This window comes from Bactrocera latifrons, unplaced genomic scaffold, assembly GCF_001853355.1.
Source record: "Bactrocera latifrons isolate USDA-ARS-PBARC rearing strain unplaced genomic scaffold, ASM185335v1 scaffold_2, whole genome shotgun sequence".
In the NCBI taxonomy this organism is placed as follows: domain Eukaryota; kingdom Metazoa; phylum Arthropoda; class Insecta; order Diptera; family Tephritidae; genus Bactrocera; species Bactrocera latifrons.
This window is the reverse complement of record NW_017535518.1, coordinates 4,062,502-4,078,838: the sequence shown is the minus strand read 5'-3', so window position 1 is coordinate 4,078,838 and position 16,337 is coordinate 4,062,502. Positions and strand designations below refer to the sequence as shown.

At 33.7% G+C, this 16,337-nt stretch overlaps 1 protein-coding gene across 3 annotated transcripts in view; it reads right to left on the bottom strand.

Annotated features, from left to right (window-relative positions):
* The window catches only part of LOC108967868 (protein sickie), a 369,021-nt gene that overhangs the window by 161,802 nt on the left and 190,882 nt on the right, over positions 1–16,337 (bottom strand). The window contains exon 1 of one of the 3 annotated variants that reach the window (XM_018931505.1): positions 8,050–8,214. The exons of the other annotated variants lie outside the window; for them this stretch is intronic. Coding sequence (XP_018787050.1) covers positions 8,050–8,141 — 92 coding nt within the window. The 5' untranslated portion in view covers positions 8,142–8,214. Of the gene's footprint in view, positions 1–8,049; positions 8,215–16,337 lie in introns of those variants that run through there. 3 annotated transcript variants of the gene reach the window in all.

Here is a 16,337-nt window from a genome sequence, read left to right as displayed (position 1 = left end):
ATGTCAAAGCATACTGAGCATCTTTCTCTTTGACACCATGTCTGATATCCCACGTGATCTGTCAAATACTAATGCATGAAAATCCTAACCTCAAAAAAATCACCCATTATATGTAAACACATATACTATTTATGTGTTTGTAACCTTGTATTTGCTACAATAGTATCATGCTAATGCAGGTTTTATACGCTCATAAATGAAAGATAAAAAGTGTCAACTTGGTAATAGAGAAGAGGAAGTTTTCGCTCGACAAGCGCGGTGAGTATTTAAGGTATATGAAAACATACACACAAATATAACTACATGCATAAGTATATAGAAAAGTGTTGCTAGCAGAAAAAAGTCTTTCGCTGTTTGACCAAAGCCTTGTATTGAGTTCAGCGGAAGTGAAGTTGTGCTTTAATTTTTTAACTTTCACATTTAACTTTTTGCCGCTTTTATGGACGCATATTAAATTTCGATTCTTAAACGCTTAATGTAAGTAGAATCATTTTGTAGTACAAATTAAGAAAGTAAGCTGTTACTGAAGGCTCGAATACTATGCTATCATAAGTAGACTATGGTGAATGGTGCACGTTTAAATCACTAAGTATGGGAATAAGTGATATAGTTTTCCGATCGACAGTTGATCAATAGTAGATCAACTACATTTATGTATAAAATTTAATTCGATTGTATCAAAAACTGACGAAGAAATGTTTATAATCCTTATAAGCTAAACTTTGCCTTAAAATCGCTGGCTCTTTATGTAAATCTATTCAGAATGATGCGAAGAACATTTGCTGTTTACATGATTTTATAGCAAATCGAAAAAATTCACATTTGATCTAACATAAATTAAGTTTTCTTAGCATATAAGATGAATGTTTAAAGAGTGTTCATAGGCTGTGCTGCCGGCACAGCTTTTTCGGGCCTGAAAGAAGGAAGCGAAAGGGGTTGACCTTGTGGTATATGACGAATATTTATAAATTTCAAAAAGTTAAGGCCTTTGTCCATCTTAGAATTAGCATAAATGTCACCAACAAGCAAATTTAAAATCAAAAGCGGAATAACTCTTGTCGACCGGTACTACTTGACTAGACAATTGGATAGACAATTGAACAGCAGATCCATCCCTCGGCCGACAAAACTTCACTATTTAAGTGACTTACTATTCCATTTCAATTATACGGCCCAGAAACATGGACAATGACGAACCGAGACACGAAAAGCCACTCCAATTCGAGACTCGTTATGAGACAATGGAAGCAAGGGACCACACGCATCTAATGAAAGAAACAAGTGCATAAGGACCTATGCAACTGCGGTGAGCTCGCGAAGAATATACCAAATTTTGTATTCCGGTACAGAACGACTCAAGTTTGTAGTACCTAAGAAGAAGAGAAATATGTGAATGAATTGCGACAATATTGAATAGCATCCGGTGACTTGTGGGAGTCTAATTTTAATGAACAGACGACATTCGGCATACGCCAAGGTAAAGCCAATTGCTTTATCAGTTTATATTAAAATGTTCACCTAAAGGTTAAAGGCATAATTTATCTCTGTTCAGCTGGCTTTTTTATGCGTATGAAGATGACGCAAGGCATACTCTATTTCAATTTTATTTTCAGCCTATATATTTACACAGTCTATATATGATTTTTTCACATATACTATAGGCTAAATCAAACACAATTTCCTTGCGACCTGAAATGTATAGCTACTGCATAATTTGCACATACATATAAATCATATATGTCACTAAAAAATATGAACCTTGACTTTTTTCTACTTCCGCCTAACCAAGGTCTGATCTGCGCGCATTAGTACCGCATAAAGTTGCAACAAAGTAACAGCAAAGGCTTTAAAACCGCCAGTAAAAAAAATGTCCTAAAAACCTTCGCTACACAGTAAGTAACAAAAAAATCACTGTCTGCCAGCGCACCAAAAGCAAATTTATCAAAAAAAAAAAAGTCTTAACACTGAAGTAAAAGCCAGAAAAGATTTGCCACACGTTGCACGTGCTGATATTGTTGGCTAAATATGCATAAAAAGGTTTTTTGCACCGAAAAGCGCGTTCCCTATAGCGCGCTACATTAATACACACACATGAGTGCTCAGATGCACCTTCCTTTGCTGCCATGTATGTGGCACATGTCAGTACGTGTATATGTCTATGGCATTTAATAATGCCACAACACGGAGAATTTTACACTTTGCACACGTTCGCAACGTGTCGCATTACGATTTATAATTCATATTCATATGCATACGAGATGATGGCGGTGCGTCGTTACGGTCTTCTGATGTCAACCGTTGTTGAATGCTCGTTGCATGCCACAAAAACCCAATTCATTGGAACAATGAAAGTTGTGCAGCGGCTTTCACCGGCGTGTGTGCTGGTTCGTTGCTTGCTTGCCGCTTGTCTGGCAGCGCTATCGGCCGTTAGGTACTTGGCATAACAACTTTTGTCCCTATTGTCATGTGGTGCCTATCAATTCTATTCTAATATTCGCTTTTATGCGCCAGTTGTTGGGTTTTATTCTATTAAAAGTTTACTATGCAGAGATTCGTGATACTGATAAATTTTTATTTATAGTGTGTGCTAGGAAAAGCTGCTTTGGTTGAGAAGTGTGGAGATGGGAGGAAAAGCAAATTATCTGCGTATTTGTATCTATCTATGGAAAATAGTTCAAGAGCATCGTACGTAACGGATTATTTGGAAAAATCACAGAAACTAAAGATTAATTCGCTCGATAAGTTAGACAGATACTTGAGTACTCAAACAAAAGTTATTTGATTATAGGAAATGATATAAACGAGTATAGTGACCATTGATGGGAAGAATGTGATCTAGTGAGAGTTCTTTGTTTTCTGAGTGTCATTTAGATTAGTTTATTTAAAGTTTATTTAAAGTTTATTTTATTTTATTTTATTTTATCAAATTACGCATATGTTAGTAAATTTCATAATCATTCATATAATCCACAATCGACGTGCTGAATTTTATCGATACATGCACTGTTGCGACTATGGTTAGAGCTTTCTTTCGCAAGTTTCAAAGTTTGGTTTAAAATCGATATAATATCAACTTAAGGTAATGTCTTATATTCATACTTAAATTTTAATAAAATAAATACGCATGAATTATCGCAAAACTCATCGATAAAAATAAATCATTATTATGATCGATAAAATTTAAATTTATACATGAAAAATATCGATTTAAAAATTTATGAAACTAATATACAGTCAAATAATTAATCACTAATAGACTTTATGAGCGTGTAAATATTCAATATTTTTTAAAATATCTATAAAAACAAAAATATATCGAATTATAGATTTATGAATTTAAAATATAATATAATTAAAATTTATCGATGACAATATCGATAAAACTATCGAAATAAACTGTATGAAATTAATATTCAATAAAATAAATAAGAACCAATAATTTTTATGATCGATAAAATTAAAAATTATCGGTGACATATCGATAAAAGCAAAAAATTTCGAATGAAACTAATGAACAATAAAATACATAATAATCGATCATAATTATATTCTATTTTGCAAACTAAAAATCTCAGTAATAAGAGTGAAGATCGTGGCATAGAAAATGGATAAGTTTTAAGTAATTTTCATACGAATATACATATGTATGTACATTGTGTGCTACTTCATCAATATTCAATACGATGACTACACTTGAAATAACAGTTTTCACCATTACTAGAAACTTCTCATTAAATTCTGTTTATATAAGCAAAAACACGACAAGAAGAGGGTTACTAGTGTATTCCTCCTTAGGCTCGTAATAAATCAATTGATTCTTATACCTTGAGCTCGTGGGAAGTTGGGTACTTCAGCAAACATTCTACTTGAATTCTGATCACACTCAACTGCATATTTGACTTCTCCATCGATGCGATCAGAATAGGGTGCATCAATCTGTACTCAGTAACTAATTCCAGTTTTATGGGGTAAGTTGCGCATGCGCAGTAGCTTCGTGCAAGCAGTCACCCCCCTTATGGCTATGTATACATGTATGTTTAATTTTCAGAAGTCGTATTTATAACCTATTATAAGTGCGCAATAAAGGTTGAGAATAATGAGCAGTGACGGCGAAACTAATGTGCGGTTGAAAGATATTATTTTATGAGGAGCATAAAAATTGGTGGTGGGAAAATCGGAAGCAAACAAACCAAATACAACCAGATTTGGAAGTATAGAATGTTCTCAAATTGGAATCGGTGGTGCGACAGTCTGACTTATAGATCGCAAGGGAATTGAAAGCAGTGAATGGTTGGCTATGTAATACCGCACAGAGGAGTAATAAATACGGAAAGAACAAGTAGACTTACTTCGCTTTAAAATTATATTTAGAAGGGTGTAATGATATTTTCATGTACTAATCACCTTATATGGAGACATTAGACGCTTAACAGTAAATGTGAAAAAAGAAAGATGCTTTTATACAACACGTAGGCAGGTGAGACTACTTTGTGGCATTTGAGACAGATATCATTACCATGTCTATCTATTTGCTACACCTTTCATTTATGCATTTTCGTGGTTTCAAAATTTGTTTACCCATATGTATAGTATATCGTATGCGACCTTCTCACCAATACCGCTGCATTTTTTCCCGCTTATTATTACTATATTTGTTTGCTAATGGAAATGCCAAGTTTTTATTTGCACTTTGATGTTTGTAATTGAATGAAATGCTCATAAGGGATGCTGATTTTCTGACTATTTTTTAACTCTAAACTGCATGCGGTGGTGGAAAATGAAACTTAAGGGTTGCTTATGTGCAAATGTCGAAATCAAAACCAAACCGAAGCGAAATGAAATATAAATTTCTATTAAGATTATGAATAATATATGAATTGAATGCTTGCAACGAGCACAATGAAAAATAAGATACGCATATGTATTAAAAATGGATTTTGTATAAGTAAAATGGGCTTGATTGTATAATATTGAACAAGGTTCAAAAATTCAAAAACAGCCGCGAGCGTTTCATATAGGTACTAACTGGCGGAGTAAAAAATTGCAACGACAGCACTATTTTGTTATTTATTTTGTTTCTAAAAATTTATGAATATTTTACAAGAGTATATCGACATGGCCTCTGGCCAAAATGGCGTTGGTTGCGGCGATACTAAGAAGGATGAAAAACCAAAGGTAGCATAAGGCTGCATAAAGTAAATAAAAACGCAAAGGAGTATGAAAGCAGCATAAGAAATCTTTCTGGAGCAGAAAAAATGTGTAGGAAAAATTGCACATCAGTAGCATGCGCCATATGGTGCATTACGTGCAACAAAGCAATCGTTGCAATAAGCAAAGTTTTTGTAGTGATTTGAGATTATTTTATAAAAAGGAACAAAAAACGCTTAGATTGTATTATTTTTGTATCCTGTGTAAAGGCAATCAATATATTTCTAATTTGCTTGAACGGGTTTTCATGCAATAATGCACGCTTGCATAAAACCAAACTGAAATTTTTTTCTTTATATAATTATGTTGAAAAGATATGTGTCAATCGATGGTTTACTGTTACTTATCACTATCAATTGTTTTAAATGTCATCAAGGGTTGAATTTTTCAAGTGATTTTAAGCTTTTTATAATTACGGATTTGGCAACCCTGTTTGTGTTGCTTGCAGCGACTTGAAATATATCACTTTGCCAGAAAATGATGAGATCAGCATAAATTCAATTTTGCAGGAACACTTGACTGTAGGAAAATTTTCACGTTATATATCACACAATTTGTCAATCGCTCAAAAAGGGTTTGTTTCTATTGTTCAAAAAAATATAAAAAAATAAGATAGCGCTGCTTAGAAACACGACATCGTGAGAGATGATAAATCGTGAATTCACACGTATGAGCCCAAAAGTAAACATCAGGTGGTGGTATAGGTGTTCCCAGATGAGACGGTTGCAACAAAAGTGGTTCGCGTAGGAGGCACTTCCAAGCGGAAGGTTGTCTGTTTGGAATGTCTTGTTTGGAATAACTAGATATGTAGCAAACATAACACCAGAATGATACAGAACAGTAAATTCTGAGTGATACACAACCCTTTTTTTGCAATTTTCAAGAAATCCTTGAAGACAGATCACTTTTCACCACGATAATGCCAGCTCTCACACATCGATTGAAAGAACTGCAGTTTTAAGTACTCAACACATCGATTTGATGAGTCAGCTCCTCCGTTTGGTCTTGACTTGACACCGAATGATTCCCTTTTATTCCCATACGAAAAAAAATAAATTAGAGTTTAATATTCGCATATTTGGAGATACATATCTCAATCATAATGTAAAAGGTGCTTTGGTTGAAACGCATACACAAATGTTATATATGTACCTTAATGGATAATATTTTGAAAAAAAAAAAATATTTATACTTTTTTGCTCTCTTATCCCAAAATACAAAAGGCAATCCTCGTACGTATCACTCTTGCAAAAGAGTATATATGCTAGAAAGATGCTGAAACTCTACGAAAATTTTCATAGGTATGTTGTCATTGTGACAAAAAACACAGGGAAACCGTATTTAAATACTTCGGTAAACAATATTTCGAAACATGTACCTTGCTTGAAAATCGTGTCAAAGCTCGACCTCTTTCGCGAGTAGTTTTGGGTGGATATTTGAGCATAAAATGCGTTCTTGCCCGACTCGCCCCGATAAAGCTGAGTTTTTTTTTCAAAAAGAGTACCGTTAAGAGGTTTCTTTGCACAAGTTTGATCATGCGAATTCCGATCCCACATTTATGGGTTATGAGTTTGAGATGCAAAGAAGTCAACAATCTTCGGAATAAAACCCATTTTCAGTCAATCGAGGAAATGAAACAAAATTCGCTGAAAGAGCTGAAGGCCATACCAAAAAGTGCTTATGAAAAGTGTTTCGAGGACTAGAAAAATCGTTTGCATAGACTACTTTGAAGGCCACAAAATAAATATTAATCAATAATTAAATATTTTGCGCTTTATTTTCAATTTCCAGGCACTTTTTTGTCACAATGTAAATCAAAAAATAAAAATATTATCTTTTATAATTTACATTTTCACATATTTTTGACCTTTGCGCGTTAACTTTAGTCAGAATTAATTAAAATCCTACACTGACTTTCCTTCTTTAACTACACTTTCTACTTTCAAAAATCATTTTAGTACAAAATTTTCTCAAAAATCTATAAAAAATAATGTTATGCAACAAAAAAGTACTACGAAAACAAAAAATTATAACAACAACTAAGAGTTTACAACAAAATGGGCAGATAAAATATTTAAGTGCGTCTAAAATTAGCCACAGAACTCCCAACCACATTGACATTCATTGCTACGACCGCCGACATGCGCCCGACTAGGCTACGGCGAAGATTTATAGCCACAACACAATGAAAAAATCTTCAACGCCCTCGAAAGGCAGCATTAGCAGCGAGTGTGCTGGAGTTAGAAGTGAGTTATTTTCGTTATTCTCTATGCCACAGCACTCAAATATGCGCATATACATATGTTATGCGTGTTATTACATATTTACTACAAATCTGTGTAAATATATATGCAAGTACTACATAAAAATATACGTCTTCCCATTTTGTAGAAAAATGCCTCAAATCATTATGCTGTAATGTGCGCTCATTAGCGGTGTTCGGCAAGCACGGTTGATATACAGATGCGATACAAATTTTAAGCGGCAGCTGTGGGAGGTGGCGGCCACAAAGCAACTTTGGCGCTAAGTAAAAGGCAACCGCAGCCCACGATATGAATATTTAGTTATAACGATTCCCGCTAACCCGGAAGTTTATTGCATTCTTTTGATGTGTTAATGGCAAATGATATACTTCTAGGCGCATAGACACGCACATATTTCTGGCATATATACAGTTTAAGTTTGTGTGTAGTGTTTCCCCTTCGACAATTTTCATTGATATTTCTTTGACGTAACATCTAACAAAATATTTAGTCATATTATGAATATTCAGCGGTTTTCGCGGCATAATTTCATCTATGCTTTTTGTTGTTGTTGCTTGTGGCATTAGCGAGTACCTACCTTCTGACATCCGGCGAGTTGGGCAGACTGCGACATTTGCGACTACTCTTGCTGCTGCTGCCATGGCCATGCGATGACGATGAGTTGCCCATGCTGTTGTCGGAGGCAACAACAACATTTACGTTTTATTTATTTTTTGGTGCTGCTGGAGATCACGTGATTTTGTTATTCAGTTGTTCTTTTTTTTATTAGAATTTACATTTTATTTGATTTTTGTATTTTTTTGGTGATTTGCAAACATAAAACTAAATTTTTTGATGTTTTTTATTTTAGTTGATGTTGTAAAAATTTATTTGGCATATTTTGGAACGCTTTGGTTTTTATTTTCTTGATTGTTGGTAAATATTTTTGGCACTTTTGAAACACTTTCAAATTTTTTTTTTCTTTTTGTAAATTCTTTTATTTATTATTTTGTAAATTTTTCTTGAAACCGCTGAATTTAGTTTGAAATCACAAATTTTATATCACTTCCTGTGGTGTTATGTAATGCGTTTAATTTGATATTACTAATGTTTGGCCAGAGGATGTAAGTAAAAGTTGGAAACTGATATTTTGGAACTCAAAATTAAAGTTTTAAGACGTAAAAATCGAAAGTGATATTTTTGAACACTAACTTAAATTTCCAAAAAAAAAGTTAATATGAATTCTTTAAGAAAATTAATAATAACATTTTTTAATACATATATTTAACGAGAAGTTCACAAAATTAAAAATTAAAAAAAAAAATATGTTTTCAATCTGACTTTTGTGAGAAATGTAAAATATTAACATCTATTTGCATATATACACGGATTTAACAAAAAATCCGAAACTTAGATTTTTGAACACAAAAAAAAAAAAAAAATTTTTTTTATCTGAATTTTTTGAAAAACGATTATTTATGTCCACGAATACGCAAAACGTTCAAAACTGATATTTTGCACCACATGAATTTTCAATAAAAAATATGTTTTTTTATTTGAATTTAAGAAATGTAAAATATTAACCATCATTTATGTACACGGAATAATAAAAAGTTCGAAACTAAAATTTTGGCATTCAAAATAAATTTGCCAAAAAAATATTTTTTAATATGACTCCCTTGAGATAGGTGAAAATCATTATTCTATTTTTATAAAAAGATCGAAATTATAATGGAAATTCGAACTTATAAACATCTTTAAATAAAAAGTGAGGTTAGGTTATCTTCCGCGATTCTTTTTGGCGCTAAAATTGAGTATTGAATTTCCAACCTACAATTCTTCTTCTTTTTAAGCTCTTGATGTAATTGCGAATAAAATAAAATTATATTTTTCAAAAGGTCCAGTGAGCCTTATTTAGAGAAATCATAAAACGAGAGTCCTCGGAAGTGTACAATGAACGAAGTAAGACGAACGATACTTGATGTTCGATAACCAAAATCACAAAATATAGAAAGTTTAGTAATACAAAATATTGTTTTTAAGTACCTATGTTAATTTTTTAATTTAACATTTGTCAACCTCTTACACAGATCTACATATTTATGGCGATATAACTTTCACTGAGCGAGGTTGCCAACCTTGAGGCAAGTAATCAACAAAACCTAATCAAATAAAAACCTCAATTGTCCAGGTCATACAGCTGAAATTGAGATACGTATAAATTCAGCTTAGATACAAACCAATCTCTGTACTTATGTACATATGTATATGCCTTTGAAAGTAGTTACCAACATAAAAGGCTGCCTTCGGTCATAGCCAAACAAAAGGTAAAAAGCATGCAGGCATGGAAAAATCCTACAAACAATGCACACAACACTCAAATAGACAATAGTCCTCCACATTTCAGCCACAAAACTTCAACGAAATGACCAAAATGTCTAAGCTCAAAAGCGTTGCACGCATCTGTGTGCTTTTGGCCTTTATTAGCTCATAATACAATTAAGCTAACAGATTTCCAACTTCCGTCATGAGTAGGGTAAATGGCAAATACAAAGCAGACTGTGCGTAAATACGAGTAAGCAAAATAATCAAAAGAGAATCACACGAAGGGAGTAGGAGTAGTACCCATAACAAGCGGGAGGAAGAGCGATTAAAAATGCCCGAGGATATATGACGGGGCTTGAAATACGAGCATGATCGAATGATGTGTACTCTGACACTGAAGTTGGCTAATAAACAAAAATGCCATGGAGCAAATGGGGGAATTGAGTAAATATGTTTGTGCTGAAGTGAGGTTATGTAATGAAGAGGAGTACTCTAAGTGGGGTTGTGCTACAAATGGGGTGGATTTTGTTTATGTGAAGTGGGGTCAGATTTGAGTTGATAATTAATTTAATGTTGCAAATTAAATTTAAGCACATTTTGAGGTAAAAATTAAATGTCAAAGTGCGAAGGTCATGGATGTTGTAAGGAAAATTGGTATATTTGTTGGCATATTAGCAACTTTATGTGAGAGTTTTAATTAAATAAATGAAAATAAAAGTGAAAATCACATTTTAAAATATTTAATTTTCAAAAATGCTAATAAAAGCTCTAAGTATCTCTACAGAGTATGTTTTGAGTATAATTGTAAGGCCTGAGCGACAGCAACAAATTGAGAAACAGCATGCTTTTGACAACTGACAAGTGTCAGTAAACAAATTTGTTGGCTGCAGAGTGGAAAATTGTACAAAAATTAAGAAAGAAATCAATAACTTACAGCCTTTCTTACATATATACATACATGTGTATAGGTCTATGTTTCATGCTGTAAACTGATACAGCGCAAAATGCACAGCTTCCGCTGGACTTATGTGAAGCGAACAGTAGCTATATTGTGTGTATTTGTGTTGGTGGCAGAGGGTGGTTTGAAATTGCGTGTAAATAATTTACGCGCGTGTCTGACACGTGATGCAACAGCCATTTTGGATTTGCAGTTGCATGCGGCCGATTGCAGTCTCTGCCACACGCACACCCCCACACATTACGAGCTGTGAATTAACGCGGCGCAGGGTTTTCGTGCGATTTCGGAAACATCAATTTCACTTCGAGTGGCTGCTAAATGTCAAAGCAATTGGTATTACGCATGGTAGCTGTTGTTGCACACACTTATTTTTTGCCTTTATTGGCAGGTGAAGAGGGTGCGAATTTATTGGGTTAATCAATTTGTCGTAAAAATTAATGAGAGTGGATTCGACGTTTTTTTTTATCGAGAAAATTGAGTTGATTCGGAAGATGCTATGAGTAGTTGCCAGCTATTACAAATTATTATGTGCTTGAGTCTAATTTGCTTTATGGCCAGGAAATGGAAACTAAATGTATTTGAAGAAAATAAGATGAATGTTACTGTTGGGACAAACCGGTTCAACGAATGTCTAGAAATTGTCTATTACAGCAATAAGTAGTATGTGGTAGGTGTGGCCCTAAGTGAGTAAGCGGGTGAAAGTAAAAGGTAGACGGAGGTAAAAAAGGTGAAAATAATATATTTTTGCTACGTAAATGTTTGGAGAGCCTGTGTGAAAATTGAGGCGAGTGTGCTATTGTAAACTTTGCTTTGAATTATTTGCTGCATTCAATGATTTACAAGCTCTCTAGTGTGCTATAAATAATAACGGATTGGGTTGGGAGGAGGCCGTGAGTAATTGCTGTTATTTGGAGGAGTTTTAACTAAAAAATATATAGTAATTTTATATTTAGCGTAGCTACAGTTATATTTATGGAAAGCGGTACGTGAAATACTCCACTAAGAGAAATTACAAAAAAGCCTAAATCGAAAAAAATTATTAATCAAATCTTGCTGTCTTTAAAATTCTATTAAATCAGTATTTCTTCTTCAAAGAGGTTCATGTTCTAGTAAAAATTCTGTTAAAACGTCTGTGCTCGGTGTCCCTGCTAAAGTTCTAATAAAAATATTGTTGCTTCACCCAATTCCGTCACTTGACAAACTAAAAATTAGAACACAGATGGTAAGTTAAAGCTGGATAAAAACTGAAAATTTTGCTGAACCTTGACATATGACTAACAGGGAGTACCATTTTTGACAATTTTTCTATTCTATTAGAAAACAACTTAAACAATTTCAGAAACATAAAACTTTTGATTGTGGTAAAAACTAGCTTAAAAATTATTCTGGGAGAAAATGGAACGTACTTCAAAAAAGATCTAATACTTTTATCATAAATATAAGAAAAATGCCATTTTAAAATATTATTGAAATGGAAAATGAAAAACGACCATCTATTGATGTTCATTTCCTTCTGGAATGTTTTTAGTCTTCTTTTCAATTAAGGAAAAAGTTGTCAAATATAGCACACCCTAATGACTAAGCAAACCATCAAGAACTTAAATAAGGTGACAAGCGTTTCAAAGAAGTTTTCTGAAGAAAGTTGCCTTCTGAAAGATGATTGTATGAACAGTTCCATGAAACTGTTGATTTATCTGTATATTATTTTAATAGATTACAAAATGTTCATTGTTGAGAAAGCTTTTAATACAAAACGATAAAGTCTACGTACATAAAAGCTTCCAAACTATTATGCCAAGGTTATGCCAAGACTTCCAAAGACACAAAAAATTGTATTATAAAGGTTCAACGTGGTCGCTATTCAGCTGCTCTAATGGTTTTGTGGAAGATCTTTTGTAAAGCCGTTATAACTCTTCACTTCTGTGAAAAAGTGGTTTTACCTGGGAGAAAAGTATACAAGCAGAAGGTTTCAGCAGGAGCGGTGAAGCAATGAAGCAATGCTCTCTCCGATCGAAAGCATTCGATCATCCAGCGAGATTCTGCCACATGGCATAAGGAAAAATCAGGAAAAGCAGCGGCTTAAAAGCAATATGGCCTGGTTAAAGCTGAAAGTGATTGACTGTTTGAAAGTCCAGATTTGTGTCCATTGGTTATCTAGTTTGCGATCAGAGTTGAAGAACAGGGCTTGTCAAATCCCCTACCGAGTTTTGGAAAGTGTCAAAAAATCTTTGGCTTGACCAGCGTCGTCAATGCCAATAGAAACTTGCGTGCTGCTTCTGATAATGGCTAAAGCGTTTAAGGGCTTGGTTGAAATCAAGAAATGACATTTCGAGAAAAAATTAGTACAACGTTCATTTACTATTTAGGTTTTTAATTCAAAATTATTTTTAAAAATATTTTAAAAATTTATTATAGTTCAATTTTTGTAACGACCTGAACTTATAACAGAACTTATGGCAGTACTGAGTATATTGCTCTCACAACTTGATTACTCGTACTAGTTATGATAACTTTCGTTTTGAAGTATAATACAAACTCACAACCAGAAAAAAAATATTTTACTCAAAAATCGTTTTTGACACTTGTATTGATTGCTTAATTTCTCGTCATTTCTGACAGCTGACATACAAAATGTCACTTTGCAGCAGCAATACAAGCAACACGATCAAACATCGGACACATGGAAGCAACTTCGTGCCCCATGCACAGCTGCAGTGATTTTGGACTTGACACATTCCACACACACACATACACTCACAAAAGTCAGCTGCGCTTCGATGGCAATCAAATAAATTGTGGCAAATTTGTGCAGGCAAGCACAACTGACTGTCACAGTGAGCAAAATAAAGACAAAGAGAGGGGGGGGAGTAACAAGAAGAAATAAGTGATTGCCAGCAAAACATGAGTTGCAAGAAATTTATATGCCTCTTAACAACAACTGCATAATAATGAGTAGGTGATATGCGAAAAGAAGGTACGCAATGCAACGGACAAGCAACAGCAGCAGCAACAACAACAATATGCAACTAGCAACAAGCAGCAGCACAAAGCAGGCAAGCGATTGTGGCAATTACAGGCGTCAAGCTGACGCGCGACAACAAGCAAAAATTATATAAGCAAAAGAAGTAAATTAATAAAGTGCATACTCAGGCAAACACACACATATGTAAATATGTACACATGTAAGTGCTGTAAAGTGTTCTGGCTGCAGGCAAAGTAGCTAGATAAATCGCTGTGATTTTATTTAATTTATTTTTCTGCTTTTCAACTAAGTTTTGTCATGCACACTTGTACTCTATTTAATTGTAGCGACACAAGTTTGCATGTCGCATGCAGCATCTTGCTGGCCGTGGCGACAATACCGCATGCATGTACGTTGGTGCAAAACATGCTTATAGCAATGTTGCAGCATGTAGAGGCGCATGCACTTACAAAGTGCACACTTCGGCATCCTTTCATTGCAATTTATTTACATGAAACCAAAAAAATCAAATAATTTTGTTTAACATGCAAAATTTTGTTGTGCAACAACAATCATTGTGAGTTTTGCTGGTATGTGGCATACGCAAGTTGCATGCAAAATGCGGTATGTGTAACGAATTTGGTTAAACAAAAATTGTAAACACGCAATTATTGGTCAAAACAAAGGTTAGTTGCTTGGGGAGTTGTAGAAAATTGCTCAAAAGACATGGTTTAATTGAAAAATTTTACAATTGGAAAATTTATTTTAACTAAGTGTTCGAATGAACGGGCCGACACATTTAGTGCGTAAACGAGAATGTAAAAGAAAGTGCCAATGAAAAAAATATGAAAAAATTTGAGAAAAACAAAATAAATTTAACAGCGAGATAGAGAAGAAATATCGGAAATTTCGGATGCAGCACAGCTATAATACCCTTCAAAGGAGCATTTGTTATAGCATAAAATTGTATAAAAAGATATGTATCTTGTTTTTGAGCGGTCAGTTTCTATGGCTGCTATATGCTATAGTAACTCCATCTAAACAAATTGTTCTGAGATTGTAAGTTTGCCTTAGAAAATAATCGATAGTTTTCATCACAAGGACTTGCATTCGTTGGTTCAGTTTGTATAGAAGCTACATCCTGCAGTAGTTTAACGTTGTAGCGTTGTCTTTGAAATTAATTTATTCCCAATTTCGAGAATATGTATCGTCAAATAAGAAGGTTTCCCAAACTAGAACTTGATATTATTTGGTCAGTTTGTATGGCAGCTACATGTTGAATGGCCCGACCGGAACAATATTTGCGGAGATTTTAAAGTTGTCTCAGAAAATAATTCGAGCGTAATTTCGTGAAAGTTTCTTGTAAAAAAAGAAAGTGTACCAAATAAAGACATGATCAATTTGTATGACAACTATATGCTATAGTATATATATATATAGTCCGATGTTAAAAATTATTTCAGATAATTTAGCATTGGCTTAGACAATATTCCATGCTAAGTTCTGTTAAGTTAACAAGTCAAATAACAAAGTTTTCCATATATGTACTTGAGTTTGATTGATAAGCTTGTACAGCAGCGATATGCTATGGTAGTCCTTTATGGATGATTCTGACAAATAAACAGCTTCTTGGATAGAAAAAGGGGTGTGCAATAATTTAGATCGACATCTTGAAAATTTAGAGTAGTTTACGTTTATACTGACAGACAAACGGACTTGGCCAAATCGACTCAGCTTATTACGCTGATCATTGATACATATAGTTTTAGGAAGTCTGACGTTTCCTTCTGTGTATTACAAACTTTATGGCGAACTTAATACCCCTGTTCAGGATATAAAAAAAATAATAATAAAATTAAATTAAATTTAAATTAAAGCAAATAAAATGAAATAGAAAAACATGTTTTTTTACACTTTCATCGATTTCAGATCTAAAGGTTATCCAGCTCATTTATTTTTTATTCACGTGAAAATATTTTTATACACCCTCAAGAATTCTGGTTGAACCCACAAACTTTTAAATTCCAATTAACGCCCACGTTATTGTCCCCACGTCAATAACGAAGCCTGTTAATGTCGCTTACACTCACTCTGACATATCACGAATTTATATGATCTATTTTAAATGCATTTTATCACAATTTTATTACTTTTATACTCATCAGCTATAACCACCGAACAGCTGTTTCTTGGTACTACCAAACAAAACCCCATCAGCACCACCACCGGACAACATCACCAACCAGACCATGCGACGCATTAAATATTTTACTCACACCTAAGCGTTGCGAAAGCCCTGCTAATCGCAGAAGTTGTGAAAAATCACGTTTCAAATACATTAGAATGCAAGCAAGCACATACAAGACTTTGTATATATGTATATTCACACACATATATTGATCGTAGGTGTCCATAAATGAATTTAAGAATCCATGGCATGAAGCATATCATAGTTGCATTTGCCCTTTATTGGAACTTAATGTGAGTATGGCAGCTACACAGTGAGAAATTGTTTTCATAATTTATTGAAAAAGGTTAGGTTAGTTTAGTACTCCAAATCATACCACTTGCTGTGGTCTATGAATTAAATATGTATATGACATAACGCTTGTCTTTACGCATGTCAAAAAAAAAAAAAAAA